Source organism: Colletotrichum costaricense (assembly GCF_030867565.1).
Source record: "Colletotrichum costaricense strain IMI 309622 chromosome Unknown Scaffold_35.1, whole genome shotgun sequence".
Classification (NCBI taxonomy): Eukaryota; Fungi; Ascomycota; class Sordariomycetes; order Glomerellales; family Glomerellaceae; genus Colletotrichum; species Colletotrichum costaricense.
In genome coordinates, this window is record NW_026848264.1 from 121234 (window position 1) to 139594 (window position 18361).

General features: G+C 42.0%; 7 protein-coding genes across 7 annotated transcripts; 5 read left to right on the plus strand and 2 right to left on the minus strand.

Annotated features, from left to right (window-relative positions):
* Nucleotides 1-468: 468 nt before the first annotated feature.
* On the plus strand, nt 469-618 carry CCOS01_16904 (uncharacterized protein; the record flags this gene model as incomplete). The annotated part of the gene is made up of 1 exon (XM_060465039.1): nt 469-618. A coding segment is annotated over one exon (150 nt), but the record flags the coding sequence as incomplete, so codon positions are not given.
* Nucleotides 619-4281: 3663 nt separating this feature from the next.
* On the plus strand, nt 4282-5197 carry CCOS01_16905 (uncharacterized protein; the record flags this gene model as incomplete). The annotated part of the gene is made up of 2 exons (XM_060465040.1): nt 4282-4378; nt 4512-5197. 2 exons carry the CDS (start codon nt 4282-4284, stop codon nt 5195-5197), a joined length of 783 nt encoding a protein of 260 aa, XP_060304405.1.
* A 161-nt stretch (nt 5198-5358) lies between these two features.
* CCOS01_16906 (fungal Zn binuclear cluster domain-containing protein) lies at nt 5359-6501 on the minus strand (the record flags this gene model as incomplete). The annotated part of the gene is made up of 1 exon (XM_060465041.1): nt 5359-6501. One exon carries the CDS (start codon nt 6499-6501, stop codon nt 5359-5361), a length of 1143 nt encoding a protein of 380 aa, XP_060304406.1.
* A 1879-nt stretch (nt 6502-8380) lies between these two features.
* Nucleotides 8381-9772, plus strand: CCOS01_16907 (uncharacterized protein; the record flags this gene model as incomplete). The annotated part of the gene is made up of 1 exon (XM_060465042.1): nt 8381-9772. The coding sequence occupies one exon, from the start codon at nt 8381-8383 to the stop codon at nt 9770-9772; it is 1392 nt and encodes a 463-aa protein (XP_060304407.1).
* Nucleotides 9773-12711: 2939 nt separating this feature from the next.
* On the minus strand, nt 12712-13180 carry CCOS01_16908 (uncharacterized protein; the record flags this gene model as incomplete). The annotated part of the gene is made up of 3 exons (XM_060465043.1): nt 12712-12765; nt 12814-13062; nt 13133-13180. The coding sequence occupies 3 exons, from the start codon at nt 13178-13180 to the stop codon at nt 12712-12714; spliced, it is 351 nt and encodes a 116-aa protein (XP_060304408.1).
* An 815-nt stretch (nt 13181-13995) lies between these two features.
* CCOS01_16909 (uncharacterized protein) lies at nt 13996-14971 on the plus strand (the record flags this gene model as incomplete). The annotated part of the gene is made up of 3 exons (XM_060465044.1): nt 13996-14184; nt 14265-14804; nt 14861-14971. 3 exons carry the CDS (start codon nt 13996-13998, stop codon nt 14969-14971), a joined length of 840 nt encoding a protein of 279 aa, XP_060304409.1.
* A 1329-nt stretch (nt 14972-16300) lies between these two features.
* Nucleotides 16301-17887, plus strand: CCOS01_16910 (riboflavin transporter MCH5; the record flags this gene model as incomplete). The annotated part of the gene is made up of 5 exons (XM_060465045.1): nt 16301-16510; nt 16553-17140; nt 17187-17218; nt 17282-17517; nt 17613-17887. 5 exons carry the CDS (start codon nt 16301-16303, stop codon nt 17885-17887), a joined length of 1341 nt encoding a protein of 446 aa, XP_060304410.1.
* Nucleotides 17888-18361: the final 474 nt, after the last annotated feature.

An 18361-nucleotide genomic window follows, 5' to 3' on the forward strand; every position in this document is an offset into this window, starting at 1 on the left:
GCGGACGCTCTTAGTAAAAGACCTAATTACGAAGTTATAGTCCCTAAAGAAATATAAGTTATTTTTAAATAGGAGAAGGACGGTAGTTTTATACTAATTATAAAGCTTTTTATAATAGTTAAGAAGATTAATACTAGCCTAATTAAAAAGATAATCCCTAAGCTTATTATAGAAATTTATAATATATTAATATATAATTACTAAGGAGTTATTAAAACGTAAAAACGGATTTATTAATATTATAATAAATCCGTTATATATATTAAAATTATAAAAATAATTAAGGATTACGTAATTTATAAAAAAAATAAGAATAGCTTATATAAGTCTTATAGCGAACTATAACTATTATAATTACTAATAAAAATATAATATTTAATTATATAGGATTTTATTATTAAATTACTAAAGTTTAGAGAACTATTTATTAAAGTATAGTATAATAGTATCTTAATTATAGTTAACTAACTTATTAAGTTTACGTACTTTATTTTTTATAAAAAATTAAGTACTATAAAAAACCTAATATATATATTTACTAAGGTTATATTTTTAAACTACGGTTTACTAAAAGAAATTATTTTTAATAAAGATAAGTTATTTATTTTAAAGTTTTAGAAATTTCTAATTTTATAACTTAGTATAGATTATAAACTATTAACGTTATTTTACTTATAAACCGATAGATAAATAAAAAGGATTAACTAAATCCTTAAAATATACTTCCGTTATTATATAAACTATAACTAAAATAATTAAGTAATATTTTTATTAATAGCCTAGTTCGTATATAATAATATAGTTAATAAAAATACGAAAGAATCCCCATTCTATTTTAACTACGGATTCTAATTAATAATATATAAAAAAGTATAATAAGGACTATAAGCTATATAAGTTATAATAAATATAAATAAACTTAAAAAAATTTATAAATAAGTATTAATAAACCTCGAATTTATATAATAGTATATAAAAAGAAATATAGATAGATTAAAGATTAGAGGATTATTTTTAAAAGAGGGGGATAGTACCTATCTCTTTTATTATAATATTAAAACAAAACGACTAAGTAATAAATTAAATTATAAAAAACTTAGACTTTTTAAAATTATTAAAAAAGTCTTATTAATTAATTACGAATTAAGATTATTAAATATAATATAATATTATCCCGTTTTTTATATCTTATTACTCGAGCTTATATTAAGAGGTTTATATATAAAAAATTATATTATCGTTAAACTAAACTAATTAAAATATAAAGTTAAACGAATTATTAATTATAAAATAAAAGATAATAAAAAGGAACATTTTATTAAATAAAAAAACTATAAATATAAAAGAAATATATAAAAACCTATTATAAACCTCTAGAACTTTTAATAACTTCTTAAAGAGTATTAAAATTAAAATTAAATCTAAAACTTTTAGTTATTACGGCGTTTTAATTAATAATTTTAAAAATATTATTAGTTTATACCTTACGGGCCGCTAAAAAAGTATTTTTAAAACCCTTAAGAAACTCCTCTAATATAACCTAACTTTTTTTAAATACTATTCGCTTTTAAAAACGAAAACATTCTAATTTAAATAATAACTTATTTAACTTAGCCTAAACTTATTAATAAACCTTAGCCTTTTTTTATAACTTCGTAGCTCTTTTTTAAAACTATAACTCTTTTACTTCTTTTTTATAATTAAAATAATTAAACTCCGTTACTAACTAATTAACTATACCTAATTAGCTAAAACTTAATAAATAAAAACATAATATTTATAAATATAAATAGCGTTAATAAAAGTATTATATAAAATACTTAAATAATAATATATTTTATAAACTTTAAAATTAAAAAGAACTAAGTAACGGACCCCTTACGAGCGACAATTTAAATAAAGTATTATTTTTATATTTTTATTAAAAAAACGAATAATACGTAATAATTTATAACGAGACGTAGCTATTAATAATCTCGATTTTTTAATTTAACCTAATATTATATTAATATATTCTAAGAAAATACTTAATAATTCCCTAACTTAAGAATACACGACTTATTTATAAGCTTAGAGGACTAAACTTTTAAAAACAAAAGCTAATATTATAACTTAATACGTATAATAAAACTAGGGCCTCGCTTTATAAAATTTATAATAATTATTATATTATATATATAAAAATACGGACTTAGGGTAACTCTTTTTAAAATAAAAAAACTATAAATAAGTTACGTAATTACGATTATATAATAAAATAAAAAACAGATACTTATAAATAAATAAAACGGACGATCGTAAATAAATAAAACGAACGACCGTTTAGTAAATAGTTAGATAATAATAAATAAGAATACTATAAAAGATATATTTAAAAACGAGATTTATATATAATATAAACTTAAATTAGACTTAAAAATAGACTTTTTATAACTTTTTTAATAATTAACTTAGTATTAAATCTTCTAATTGCTTTTAGCTATTTTTATTAAGAACCTTTTTTAATAAGATTATAATTAATTACTAAAGCTTTATTTATTTTATAATTTATAAATATAGTTTTAAAAAAGCTATTTATAACTACGATACTATTTACTTAGTACTCGTAACCTTAACTTTTATTAATATATTTATTATAACTAGCTAGTTATAATATTAATAATAGCTATTAAGCTTGTTATAAATATAAATAGGCTTATAAGTTTATTAATATAGGGTATTAATCGTCGCTATATTTTATATTAATAACTAGTAACGAAATTAAACCCTAAATTTAGAGGTAAAGTAATGACGTTATAGAGGAAGGCATTGGTTATTACTATTCTATGGCCTAGACGTTGGCTATAACCCCATCTTGTGGCTAGTATCTAGCAAAATGCAACAGCATCCCAGTTTAAATAATCTTAGTAGCCCATGGCTATGGACTAAAAATTCGTCCGGCTCTGAGCTTACTAACGACTTCGATAACAAAGACGCTTAACAAATTTAATAATAATTTCGTAAGCAAGATCATCAACAGAGCTATCCAGCGACAATAATTACTAGTGTTCAAGAAGTACGTCGAAGAATAAGATACGTTAAAGATCAAAGGCAGCCCAAAGGGGTGGGGGGGTCGCCTATGTACAGTAAGTAATTATTATAGAGATTTATAATCTTCTAAGTTTTACTATGACAGTCAGTTTCAAGGACTCGGAAGCATTTTAATAGCATTAACTAAACAAAATGTATTTTAATCTAGATTCGGCAAGTTTTAACAGTTTGACTCGGTCGCTCCTCTGAATTAGCCCTAAAGTGTGCGGATATTCTATCATCAGTGAAGAAATAGCCCATCTACTTCGTAAAAGCTCATCCCCAAAAGGGCGGTCTGGGCTTCATTATTCCAAGCAAAGCTTATCATTACTAGCTCATTTTGTTTTTAGTCAATTTTATGCACTACGTGCGTAGAAAGCTCGCCCTGTATAAGTATATTTTTATGTGTGAAATTCCATTCCTACTTTATATCCCATCAGCTGCGGAATGGCGTCAGTACATACGTCTCCGGCTTTCTCCAACGCTGATTCCTTTATGATCGCTTTCATTGAGTGCATCGAAATGAACTAAGACAGCAATACTGGAAAACAACAAGGAAGAATACGTGATACGTAACTGCCTCTTATATAGAATATGTATCTATATTCTGACGCGATTCCGCAGTTGATGGGTTAGGTATGGGCGTTCCAAAATCTGATCACACCGGCCAAGCAATTTTTCCAGGTGCATCGGAACCGATACACAATGACAGTCCAGGCACGCAGCTTGTTGCTGTCGGTGATAAATCTATGAGTACAATGACAATGTGAGGTGCTGAAGACATGTAAATGGAAATAAGCTGCAGTCACGTTACGCTTAGCTCGAATGGAGCATTGAAAATCAGGCCTGCAAGAAGACGGGTCAATGGATGGCGTTTAGTTGTAAGCATCTAGATATAGCCACGCCTCTGTGGAGATTGTCAGATGCGAAGTGCGAAGTGCGAAGTGCGAAGTGCGAGGTGCGGGATGCGAGGAGCCAGGATGTGAGCCACGACGGTTGGTCTCTTACTAATGAACGAGTAGGAAACTACATAAGTATCTTGAACAATATTTCCCAATTTTGTTCAGTTGAGGCCCTCGATATCATGTCAACAGTTGCACGAACTTCTTTCCAGCCGATCAACGCAGATTGTCGCTTGGGCACGACAAAACGGATAACCTCTCAATACTTATCATCAAACTCAAGTCACAATAGTAACCTTTTGCGGCCGGAATGAATTTTTACAAGTACTCCCCATCCGGGGCAGCTGCTATAGTATTTTTCGTTGCCTTCGTCATCGGGGGCGCATGGCACCTTTGCATCATCATCCGTAAGCGAGCGTGGTATTTTACACCAATGCTGATCGGATGCACGTGTAAGCTTCTTGTCAATATTCACTCGCTGCCTTTCTATCGTAGAACCAAATGTATGGAGATGCCCGACTGACATAGAATCGGGCGTAGTTGAGCTGATCGGCTACATGGGCCGCTTCCTCTCCTCCAACGCCCCCGACGTAATCGTCTTCTTTATGATCCAAGCACTTTGCCTCCTCGTGGCACCCGCACTCTTCGCCGCCTCCATCTACATGGTCCTTAGTCGCCTCATCATCCATCTCCGGTCCGAATCGCTCTCCCCTATAAAGCCTTCGCGGCTCACGAAGATTTTTGTTATCGGCGACATCCTCTCCTTCATTGTACAGATCATGGGCGCCGGCATGTTGGCCAGCAGCACCACCATGAACACAGGAAAGACGGTTATCCTACTCGGACTGGTCGTTCAGCTTATATTCTTCGGCTTGTTTGTTATCTCCTCGGCCGTGTTTCATTCGCGAGTGTCGAAGCATATGCCACCAGCCTTGATGGAAGAGGAGGCAAACACGGGATGGAGGCGACTGTTCAATGGCTGGAGGGGCGTCATGAGCGTTCTCTATATCGCTAGCGTCATGATATTTGTTCGTTCGCTGTTCCGACTTGCCGAGTACGTCGAGGGCAATGACGGCGCACTGCTCGGCACCGAAGTGTTTTTCTACATTTTTGATGCCCTGCTCATGGTCAGTGTTGTGGCCATTACTGCTGTCTTCCACCCGGCCAAGTACGTTCCAGGAAAGAAACAACTTCTCGTGTTGCAGAGCTTAGAACGCAGATCCTGAGCCTGCCGCATCAGGAGGGCACTTCTCAGAGAGGATGCATCAAATCATTTGCTCTGCTTTAGTGGCTGAGGAATTCAACTCTGCTTGAATCTGTTTTAAAGTGTAAGATGCCGCTGAGATAGATGTACGATACATCTTTATAGACTTATAGACTCAAAATTTTATGCTATACCATCGAAGAATCCCTCATGATGAGGTTCATCGCCCGCGCCCTGACAAGTCGCGAGCTCAGACAAGAAGGGCGTGAGCAGATCCAAGTCTTTCACCAGCACAGCAACTTTGGGGGCCGCTAAACAACTCTGCCATGTGGGTCCGACGGCTTCGGTAAGCTTATACATGTCTGCCGGGGCGACGTCTCGGTACAACCACGTCTGCGGCAGCCATGGGAAAAAAGCGAGATAGTAGGCCATGACGACGAGAGCCCGTGGCCGCTTCTTGCGGGCCATGTCAACGAATCCAGACGTCACAAACGCAAAGGGCCATATTCGGACTTTGTAAGCGATACAGGGCTGTCTCTCGTTGTCAGAGATGCGGGAAAAGACATCGCACTCTGAACAGAAGAGCGCGCCAAATAGCCTCTTAATGCCCTTGACTGCACGCCGTAAGTCATCGATATGGCCCCAGTCCTCGTCGCTCTCGTCGATGCCCATTTGAACTAGCTCAAGATCGGGCACGATGGTCACGGGACAGATGTGACTGAAGTCCGAATCCTTGTCGCTCGTTCTCTTGTCTCCTCTCCCTCGCCCAACGCTGGAGGGGACGCTCAGCGTCGTCCTTCTCCAAGGCAAAATTGTTCGCGGACCTATGCTCAAGGCCAGGTAGTTTGTCAACCAGATCCCATTGTCCCCGGAAAATCGATCCGCGGCGAGGGCCGTGACGGCCAGCAGAATCGATGTCGCTACTACGGCCCGAAACCTATCATTCGGTCTCTCTACCATTGAGACTTGCGAGCTGCGCATGAGTTCTATACGCAATCGACGGAAAGCCTGATCTCGGTACAGGGCCAGCTGCGGCAAGCCGTCTTTCGTCGACTCATCAGTGCTTGATAGGTGCAGCAGGGCGACCGAGAAGATGGCGTCCAGAAGAAAGTGGTTCTGAAAAGCTAGCTGAGGAATATCTAGCCGCAGGGACCGACAAGCACGATCCTCGAGCTGAAACGTTGCGGCGAATGATTCGACGGTGAAGTTGGAGTAGTGGTGTAGCAGGCGCAAATGATCCATCTCATGGTTCGTATATAGCGGGCGAAGATCGCACAGCATCGGCTCTTCCCCCTCTCTCGTTACTCGGGAATTCTGCTCGACCATGTTTGTTTGCTCAATTTCCTCAATGAAGAACCCGTTCGCGGGCGACACGTTGCTCTGTGATATGCAGTTTGAACGAGGTGCGTAACGACAATGCGTCTGGCGCCTTGCACATGCCGAGCAAGCGGGCTTCTGTTCATCGCACTAAATGCAGCGTCTTCCAGTCAGCAGGAGATGATTACATGCTACACATTCACTGTATAAGAGACTGCAAACAGAAGAAATGTAGATAGGTGGTACGCGCCTTTACGCGTCTGAGTTTGCAGTCAATGCATCCATTCCTCGATTTAGTATGATGTCGTATGGCGTGCGCCTTGACGACCGCGGGAGAAGGTTTCATTGCGTACAAGGACGTCTTCAATATATGAGCAGCATGAAAATTAAGTTGCTGTGCCGTTAGGTTCTTGATAGAGTGGAAGAGAACGCAGAATTTGGCAACACCTTGGCCACGCTATTCAGTGAAAGAAGTCTCAGGTCCAGCTGGAATCCCTGGCAGAGCCCAGAGGGATGTCTTGCAGAGGTAAGTGGGAGCTTTCCGGTAAAAAGGGGGCAGTGTTCGCTGAAACGCGTAGCCAGGTACGTGTATCCGTATCCGGAAAGTTCCCGATACGATAAGGCAGCTTGAGAACCCACCTAATGAATCCCTTTGGAATGGTCATTTCTGAAGACACGTACATAACGAACCCGAGAATTTACTCTACAAGATACCAGAAGAAAAAGCGGAAAAAAAAGTGAGATGTCGCAGTGATTTACATATTTAGTATCTTGGACAACTACTTGATGGTAGAGAATCTGAACTACGCTCTGTCTTAGTCGTTCCGCATCTCCCAGGTCTCCCTCATAGTAGCCCAGTACTCATCTTTATTATCCATGAGCATGACTGTAATGCACACTGTGTCTAAATCTGGCCACCACGTCGTCAAGTCCCAACAGCTCATCGCTCTCCCAGGCATGAAACTTGACATCCTTCTATGCATTGAGGTCGCCCGTCTTAGAGAGGATGCATGTCCGCGGAGATTATTTATCTTTATGATAATACATTGAAGATAATGAATAATTCCATATATTTACTTATAATTATAAAATTCCTCATATGACTACTTTAGCTTACTTACTCTTGAGAACTCTTATTATTAATCTTAATTTCATTATCCCTTAAGAATATATTCTACTTTTTAATATTTTATTTTCTTTTTTTATATTTTTCTAGAATAAATAATCATTTCTATTATTTATTTTAATTTGAGTAGTAATACTTTTTAGACCTCATTTTATCAGGGTGGCCGAGTAAGGGCGCTTTGACTTAACTACGCTTGGCTGGCCCAGGCGCCTCTGTGGCGCTTCTAACGCCACCTTAGTAAGCGCAGCGAGATTACCGTGGCTCGGTTAGACCACGCTACGGAAGTCTCACCGCCAGAGAAGCTCGACGATCAAGACATAATGGTCAAATTCACAGTCGCAGGCCATCGCTACCTAAGACATCTACAACCTCGACTTCCCACGACATCCAAAACCTAGTCAGGTTGGACCAACCCGAAGAGATGCCTCGCAAGGGGAGTCAAAAGGTTAAGACAGGATGCATTACTTGCAAGTAAGTCCGCGCCGAACCCGCGTAGTATGCGTCTCGTCTCGTACCTCGCATAAGTTGAGCTGATAATGCACGAGAGTCCGCAAAGTCAAGTGCGACGAAACCAAACCAAGCTGTTCTCGGTGTGTGACCGCCGGTCGCATTTGTGACGGCTATGGCTCACGACTCGCTCATCCACCCCAGCTCACTTCCGAAGGAGTGGCTTCCCTGTCTCAGCCACATGTTGTTTTCCCAAGTACAACGGCCAAGGAGGGCCGCGCTTTGCAGTACTTTTGCGAGGTTGTTGGGCCAGCTATGTCTGGTACTTCAGACCCCTACTTTTGGACACACCTTGTCATGCAGCTCGGAGCCAATGAGGCCGCGGTTAAGCACGCTCTTGTCGCGATAAGTGGTCTCTTTGAGCAAGTTGACGAATTGCAGCAAGAGGTCACCGCGGGCCAGCGACTCGTCCACCAGAGACAGGCATTGCACCACTACAATGCAGCAATTCGGGAACTCAAGACCGAGGACTTGAAAGAAAAGCAGACTGTTGTACTTGTGGTCTGCCTTCTATTCATCTGCATTGAGGCCTTACGGTCAGATGTGCAGTCAGCTGTACGCCACGGTCGACACGGGATCGAAATCTTGAAAGCCGCCTTACCTAACAGCTGGTGGATCAAAGATCACCTGCTGCCCATTTTTCGCCGTTTGAGCGTGTCCGCCTTTTACTTCAGCGATAGTGACGGCACGTTCCTTGACATGCCCGAATTGTGGGAGCCTGCCCCATGCTCCTTTTCAACAGCGTATGATGCTCAGCACATGTTTGACATCATCATCGCCCGGATATCACACCTAACGCTCGTCATTGCCGAGACGGGACAAAAAACAGATGTGGAGCGAGAGGGGACCAAAACACAACCCCCTTATTCTGACGATCACCGGGCCGAACAAGCTATTGTCAAGGATCTTCTGGAGAATTGGCTGTATATGTTTGCCCAGCTCATCGCCAAGATACATCATATAGATGCGAGCGGGAAACGCTTGAGTTCCCAAGAGCAGTACCAGAAGAAGAAGATGCAAGTATTCATGCTGACTCGCTACGAGGCCGCTCGAATATGGATCGAGACGGCATTTGACGGAGACACCCCAAAAGCCAGAGACAGGTTCCTTCCTAATTTTCAAAGGGTGCTCAAGCAACTTCAATGGCTCCAGTCTCAGATGCCACCGGATGTTCAGGCTGCCACCGGAAAGCAGTCGCCGCAGTTCATGTTCGAAATGGGATTCACCGCCATCATCTTCTACTTTGTGTCCGCATGTCCTTACCCCGAAATTAGGCTCGAATTCCTAAGATTTATGCAGCTTTTTGGACTTCCGAGAGAGAACCTCTGGGATCGAGACGTTCTGATGGCCGCAGGAAGAAAGATTATCGAAGATGAGAATGGTATCAAGTTGGAAGACTGTGAGCGGTCGCTAACGTTGCCCTCGAGTCCCGGCCTTCTCATTGATCTTGCGACGCCAGGGTCATCGACATCTACACATCCAACCATACATCTATCAGATTTCTCCTTACCACCAGCGGATTTTGACGATCTCGTTGACGATTCTTCCACGTTTGTCTTTAACAAGACATTGAAATCACATCCCTGGTGCTCTATGCCGTGGAGCATTCAGATAGGCCCACGAGAAACTTCGAAAATGAATCAATAAACACAAGTGTAATGCGGTTGGATACATAGAGATTCCTTGTCTATCTTACCTATAACATTGTTGCATGGTGAACCTTATGCGGTGACTCCTAAGTTCATCCCAAGATTAAAACTGACGAAATCATAGCCTCTATCTCGAGCTTACCACCGCGTATTAGGTATCCCATCGGATGCTGAATGGCGTCAGTACATTGCCAATTGTGGTAGTACCGAATCACGTATCATTTCCTATTTCTACATTGATACCGACTTGAACTTTTATTTCAAAGAAATACGTATATGTTAGTATACACTATTAAAGCGGAACCATATATAGAGATATACTTATACAGGGTGAGCTTTTTACGCGCGTAGTGCATAAAATCAACCACCTCAGAACCATGAGGAAAACACTATGCCAACACTAAAATGCCAACTTCGCGTCCGCTTTTAGGTATTTATGGACAATTGGGCAAAACATCGGGAATATTCTACGCCATCAGACTTTGGGCTTCATTGCCATCGGAAATGATTAATTCCGTGGCTCAGTCTTTTACTACGTTGCCGCTACTGCTCGTCGACCAAAGGGATTAGTATCAAGCAGCTCCTTCCATAGTCAGTTCGGGTTATGAAACACGGCCACCTACCTTGAAGATAGGAACATGGCCGGAAGTAAGTCTTCACTGCTCGACATGCTACATCATCGCATAATTGCTCTATTTGCCAAGCTCCCTAGAGCAAGCTAAAGTGTTAGTCGGCCCAAGAATGTACATTTAGGAAGTAGAGATTCTACATCTTTCACATATGTGATAAAAGGTTTTGCTGTTAGTCATTTTGAGAAAACATCTCCTTTGCGAGGTGTACCTTAGGTAGCATATCATAGGTAGACGTCCAGACGCAAAGGCCTTATGTTTCTTCCTTTCTGCCTCATGAAAAGAGTAAAATTGTGGGTCTGTAACTCGACATCTGGCCGAGCAAGCAAGTTGGTACCGGTGATAGGCTGTAGGCCTCGTCACACATCTGACTTGTCCCGATGGCTCAGTAACACACATGAGAACCGTATGCCGACCGTGCGCTTATTCAATTCGGACAGCCACTCTCCATTTCCTTCAGTCGCTTGTACTGACATCTCGTTAGTGCCTTATCATGTGGCAATTCCTTTGGGAAGACGCCTAGTGATGATAATGTGCTGGAAGGCTTCGCAGCTCTAAGAGGATACGCATAATCAACTCTCGCCCAGATAGCAAACGTGCGGCCTCATTTGGCCCCTCGCAGTCTTCACTATCTCAAAGGGAGAGATGTCTTAATGTGTTAGATTATTTTATGAGTCATTTTCATTTGGGCCACACCACATCTTTCGAGATAGTCTAATTATTGTGGGTGGTACCCTACTGGAACGAAACACAGATACGCACGTTCTTTCCACCCAGACACAGGGTCACAGAGTACGCAGAGATAGTGAGGGCGTATATTCCACCGGTACTGCAGTGACTTTCGGATCCACATGAGCGGCATCCGAGTCGTGAACTTCAGTAAAGCCTTATATTGCTTGTAACAGGGCTATTCCTACATCGCTGTTGTCGAGAGAGTTCCCTCAAAGGAACACCGCATATCTGATTGGTGGAAGAACAAAACTTCCCCCATCAGTTATTGCGTTTTTTAGGAAGTTCCGAGCCAACGCTTTCAATACAAAACGGCCTAGACACTCCCCTATTTTCTGATAAGGAAATGAACATATCTGTATTCGTCCCCTGGTTGAAGCGGAACATTTGTAAATCTGAGTCAGGAAGTTCTTGCCGGTGATCCATACCTTTCGTCCTAGGCATCAACCTCCACCAGATCTGACTAAAGGTCGGTCGGAAACAATGCTGTCAGACGGGGAAATTCATGATCGGCAGCTGGTCATGTGTTCGTTGAGGGGCAAACCTACCCTCGCCGGTTCCTAGTGTCAATACCACAGTCCTCGTTCCGTCGGACGGCGCTCAAAAATCCCATCTCCTGGGAGAGACCGGAGTACAATGTGAATCTCAGAAGAAGCGCTCCTCGTACATATGATCACTCTATCCGTGGCAGGGCAAATGTTTCCTACCCAAACAAACGGCTCCTTGACTCGTACTTGGTGTGACTCCCTGAACCCTGCAATCTACATCGGCGGGCGAATGAGTAGCAAAGAGCAAAGCTCTTGCTTGAACGAACTTGCCATAGTACTCAGAAGTCATAGCTCATATTGGTAATTCAGACGCCGTAAAGGATTGGTTACTCCGAGCACGTGGGCAATATAACCCTGTCAAGGAGGACGGACCTCAGCTTGTTTGCGCACAAGCCTTGCACCCCGCAATGCTGGATCTGACCAAATTTGGCAGCAAAGCTTGGCATGCAAGGCCATCACAGCGGCTCTGAGGTTAAGTGGTGTTTTTTCCTAAGTAGTACGTAAGCTACATGAGAATTTGAGTCAAAAGCTTGGCTTCTGAAATCACCCATGCTTACTCCTATCACTCTGAAGAACCAGCGTTTACATATATCACATACACACATTACCAAGGTACAGCTTTCGCAGCCGGTGTGACCTTAGGAGAGGAAGACGGTGTCGTTTACATAGGGAATAGGCCTCTATGCCTTAACAATACATCGTGCCTTCTGAGCCGCAAGTTTCAGTTTTACCTCTTTTTTTTCACCTTTTTGCCCACCACTTTAAACTCCCGATGACGCCAAGTAAAAGTTGGTCTGTGCGTTGGTGCGAACCTTAATACGCCAATCATTACGAAGCAAGCAAGAATCAAGGTCACAGGTCTAGTGTAGACAGAGGTTCATTCATTATTGCAGTCACGGTTTCGTAGTCGTAGTTTACTATGCTGGTTTTAGACTAATTACCCTCAAGCAAGGGCACATTCTGGCGGCTAGAGCAGAATTCAAGTACAGCATCATGGCTGCGCTGTCGAACCAATCGCCTCTGCCACATTTTTAGTTCGCCTCGGCTCCCTGGCTACCGCACTTCTTCTCGCAGTAGTAGGTTATCTAAGAAAGCCCGATGGTCAGATTTAATGACACAATTCCAAAAGTTACATGACATCCCTCGTCTCCGCCGATATGCCAGGCATTGGAAAGGCACTGAAGACCATCGAAGTGACAGTCGGGGCATTTGTCCCATTGGTTGTTGCCGGTGCTGCGATTTTTATAGTAATTGCAGGCACACTGAGTTCCCGCAGTGTCGATCTCGTATTCCGTCCATGAGCCGTAAGTGATGCCGTAGGGAGTCCCATTCCCGGTGCTGCCACGCTGCCTGTTCTTAACGCAGACAGCTGCGTTGTGCATCTTTGTAAAAGCGCTGAAGTCGAGTTAGCGATGGGGCATGAATGATTAATCGCCTAACGGCTGTGTGTACATAAACCGTAGCAAAAACGGCAAAAGTCGCAAACGTGGAGATTTGCATCTTGACGTTTGCAAAAGATATTGAAGTAAGATAATAGTGAGTAATGGACTAGGGGAACACTCGTTTAACCACAAGTGAAGAATTTGATGAAGAGATTTGCTCTGAGAGTGATTTGATCTCTTTCCAGCACAACAGCAAAATCACAGGTTGAAGTATCCCTGCGGTCTGTTATCCTAGGATGAGGGAGAGTGAATGATGGTGGCTCTCCAAAGATCATGCGGTTGGAATATCGTATATCATGGTCAAATGCCCTTTCCGCCTCAGGGAGTTTATAATCTATCAGATACTGTCTAGTGAAAGTATTACTCGCTCATCCAGCCCTTGAACTCCACGAATTTGGTCCCCAAGACGAATCGATGTGTAGATGGTTGCTTGATCTATCAGAAAGAAGCTTAGTGGTTGCGGTTTCCTTCTCGTGACGGCTGCTGAGTCGTGTTGTACTGGAAATTGCTAAAGTCGATTAAGCAGGTAATTCACCTGTGTATGAGAACAGCACTCCAGCGGTAATTACACGAGACATCACGTCTTGACGCCACATGGGTAGGTAAAACTCCACCTGGCCGTTAGGGCACTTAGCAACCATATGTTGGACTAGGCCTACAGGGACCATGCCTGACTAGTGACAGACGTTCGGATGAGCACAACCGCGCTCCCGTGGATTCAACGATCATGATGAGAATGCTGCCAGTAGTTCACCAGCCGATCAGAGAGTATTGCATGAGTCGGTAAGAAGAAGAATACATACCATTCCAAGAATATATATAAAGCCTCGGAATAATCCCACAAAGAGTCATTTGCTATTTCCAACTCTCCTCATGTCCTCATCTACTCGCGTGAAATACTTCTCCGTCGTTTCCCTCAAGATGGTTTCTATATGGATTGCCTTCCTCTCTGCATTTGCTGCCGCAGTCAGCGCTGCGCCAACCGCCATTGCTGACAACAATTATGGTGCCCTTAACATCACCGATACCCTAGATCGCAATCTTCGCAACGGAGAAATTGTCGTTTTTGGAACGAGTTTTCGAAGTACGCAACTCAATCCGAATCGTTGATTTACCATGCTGACTTTTCAATTTGTTTTGAGGCTGCCATCATCATCCAGAACACTTGGGAACTCCTGTTGAAGGTCGAGGGTCTTGAGGCCGAGACTCCAGACATTGATCATGATTTCCTTAGGTCTGGTGATGAGTTCTCGGAGATATCCGTGAACCACACCGGTCTCGCCCTTGAAAAACGTGACTGCAACAGCAACTATCAGGCCGTAGTTGATCGCACTCAGCGCTTTGTTGACTGGGATGTCCAAATGTCCCCTGTTGTCATCGGTGCTGGCAGTAAGGGTATTGACATTACCATTCCCAAGTCATACTCCATTGCGAACAGTGTCCAGGTTTCTGCTGGCATTGATCTGGGTCTCATCAAGGACCGACTCAAGACTAGCTTTGGGATCAACTACTCGCGTACTTGGACGACGGGCCGGGGCTACCTCATTCGAGGCACCGTTGATGATGGTTACACTGGTGTCGTTATCACTCGCCCCTGGACCAACCGCAAATACGGCCGCACCTTCCAGGGTTGCATTGGAAGCCTCCGACAGACTGGAACTTTTATGGCTGACAGCCACGAGGTGCGCGAATCCTTGCGTTGTAATAGTATTGACCGAGGCTAATTACTCTATCGCAGAATGGCTCCTGCGAGGGCGTTACTTGGGTCGGTGGTGCCATTACTGCCTGCATCAAGAGGCAGAGCTCTATCCCATTGTCCCGGTGTAATGGTAGCGGCAACTTCCGATAATCATTTTGGTGCTGTCTTTCGGAAGAGTTACGTTCACTGAACTGGTCTGTGTCGCAGTCACTCAACCTAATGACGTCCTCCACTGTGGTCTGCGTCATGGTGCCTCAAAAAAACATACTGGGAGGGATTGATAGATCGTGTCCAATGTACATACACGAAAAGTTCGGGCTGGGCCTTTCGACTTTCATTTGAATGTAACAAACACTGAATTCTGTTGGCTGTTAGTGGATAGCTACTATAATTAGTGCCAACATTGTTTGGCTGGAATGCTTCTGTAAACGCACCTACCCTTTGACTAAATGACCTACTTATGATCGGGGGCTTTCAAGAGCCCGTTGTCGGAGTCAACATGGCGTAAGCAGCATTGAATTTTGCAGGGGGCTTCTATACGGCTTGCGCCATCGCGATAAGTGGCTACTCGCAACTTCCCTAACTAATCTGCGTAAGTAAGCCTGGGGTACGTTTATCTGGGAGAAAATCTTGCTCTACATACTCTCGTATCTAACATAGGCAGACTATCGGACGTCTAGTATCTAGGCACTCTCGATGCGTTCATGATACCGGCCTCCTCGAGACGCAGACAAATAACATCGCCCCGGTCTTATCTGAAGCCATTCATTTCATCAAGACGCAAGTCTTAGATGAAAGATCGCGGCATCGTGACATTGTCAGCTGAGGGCGGAGCAAGGTCGAGCAGTCTCTGGTCTTACTACGTAGTTCATCGCTGCATCTTTGCGAATGCCATCAGACCCATACTTGAATCGAACCAGCATTACACCGGCAATGCCTTGTGCCGATGTCAACCGCCCAGAGCTTATCGTAGGACCATGATCGGCAAGCAGGCTGGTCTGAGTCCCATTTCATTTTGAGGTCACGTACCAATAGCATCGCCATAGGACGCTAGAGACAGTCCATAGATGGGGAACTATCTTTCCGCGGGAAAGTTCGCCGAATGCCGGGTAAGTTGTGCGGGAAACCTTTAATCAGCACATTATCTAATGGTTTCGTCCGGAAAACTCGCACGCCTCAGGAGCCAAACTACAGGGGCATGTGGAATATTACATTACAAGGTGATGAAAAAGATTGTCGGAACATGGGGCAATCATTTCGGTTTGTTACGGCAAGAGTAAGGGTGATGAATACGAAGAAATTCACACTAGTAATCTTGCGTGTTAGAGGATTCTGTTTGGCGAATTCTTCAAAAGATGCTATATATTGGTCATAGAATTGCAACAGTCAAGCTTTCAGTGTTTCAATCTCATTGGGCTTCCTTTGAGTGGCCCCAAACTTTCCTGTCTCGTTTCGTTATTCATCCTATCACATCTCAACATGGCTAAAACCAGTCCTGTATTTGTCACGGCTGGCTCGGGAAACAACGAGCCGAAAGACAAGTCAACCCACCAAAGCCTTAGGCCTTCTCGATCCATCATATTTGATACGTCCGACGAAGAAACCGACACCAAGAAATTGGCAAGAAATCACCTCTGCGTTGGATATGAGAACAAGTTTGATGGACCGCCCCCCGACGGCGGCGTCAAGGCCTGGACACAGGCTCTCATGGCCCATTTTGTTGTTTTCAATACTTGGGGAACAATCAACTCTTTCGGCATTTTTCAAACATTCTATCGAGATTATCTTTCTCGGTCGGCTTCTGAAATTAGCTGGATTGGTTCCATGCAAGTCTTTTTTCTTTTCGTCGTTGGTGTATTCACCGGGCGTCTCACCGATGCTGGATATTTTCGAGCAGTCTTTGCCTCAGGATCTACGCTGGTGGTACTGGGAAGCCTGACCGCATCGTTCTCGAATCAGTATTGGCAACTATTCTTATCCCAAGGGCTTTGCGTGGGACTTGGCATGGGAGGTTTGTTTTGCCCTGTTATAGCTGTGTTGTCGACATACTTCAGCAGGCGCAGAAACCTCGCTATCGGAGTTGCTATCAGTGGCTCAGCTACTGGAGGGATGATTTATCCCATTATTGCACGCCAGCTTTTACCCATGATTGGATTCAGTTGGACAATGCGTGTCATGGCACTGATCCAACTCATCACTCTCTTGATTGCCAACTTCTCGATGCGATCCAGAATACGACCGAGGCGGTCCGGTTCGGTGATTGAGTTTTCCGCTTTTACGGAGAAAGCCTATCTTCTCTTTACGATTGGCATGTTTTTTGTAAGTTGATCCTAATTTGATCTTCGTGCATCACTAATATCTTTAGAACTTCTGGGGCGTCTATTTTGCGTTTTATTAGTATGTTAGACAGCTGAAGCTGCTTCATCTCCTGTACCTCACTGAAGCTAACAGACTATATAGCATTGGTCCATTTAGTCGCGACAGGCTTTCATTTTCGTATGACAGTTCAATCAACATTCTTATGGTTATGAATGGGGTCGGCGCGATCGGTCGTGTGATTCCTGGCTTACTTGCAGACCTCTATTTGGGGCCATTAAATGTTGTGATTCCGGCCGCGGCTATTTGTACAACTCTTTTGTTCTGTTGGATAGCAATCCAGAGTTCCACTGCCTTGTATACTTGGGCTGTGTTTTATGGTAAGTCACCCATTCCTTTCTGTGTCCACTCTTTGAGGATTCCAGACAAACAATTCCCGCTTTAACAAAACTAACCATTCTTTTTACACCTCCAGGTATCTTTGGGGCTACAGTTCAGGGTCTCTTCCCAGCAGCATTGTCATCATTGACAACCGATCTTCAGAAAGCAGGCACAAGGATGGGAATGGTCTACACAATTGTTAGTTTCGCAAACTTAACCGGCCCTCCACTGGCCGGACTTCTGATCAAGGCCGGTGAGGGTCGGTATATTTATGCGTTTATATTTGGAGGGCTATGTCTGGCTCTAGGTACATTATTCTTAGTCGCCTCTCGTATTGCTAAAGGAGGCTGGGGGTTAGCAAAAGTCTAAGTAATTAAAACCGTAGTACATTTTAAACAGGGCATATTATTTTTTTAATTTTTTGAGAATTTTTTAAATATATAAATCTTAAAGAGCGTTAATTAAATACGGGTAGTTTTAACTTATTATTATTTAACTTACTATTTATTTTAGTTTTTATAATATTTACTAGAACAAGACTTTATAACTCTATTATTTATTTATAATTTTTATTGTTACTAATTATTTAAGTAGTTTTTTGTATTATTTATATAATATAATATATAATATTGATAAATACTCTTTTTATTTGAATAAACTATTTTTTAATTTTTTTAATTTTTCTTAATAAAGTTTATTTATCTTTTTATTTTATTTCTATTAGTTACTCGGGAGATTTTTAATTATTTTAAAGTTTATAACTAATTATAAATTAATTTTATCTCCTTAATAAAGTAATTTATTAGGGCCGTATTATATATTATATATTGAAAAAAACTAAAT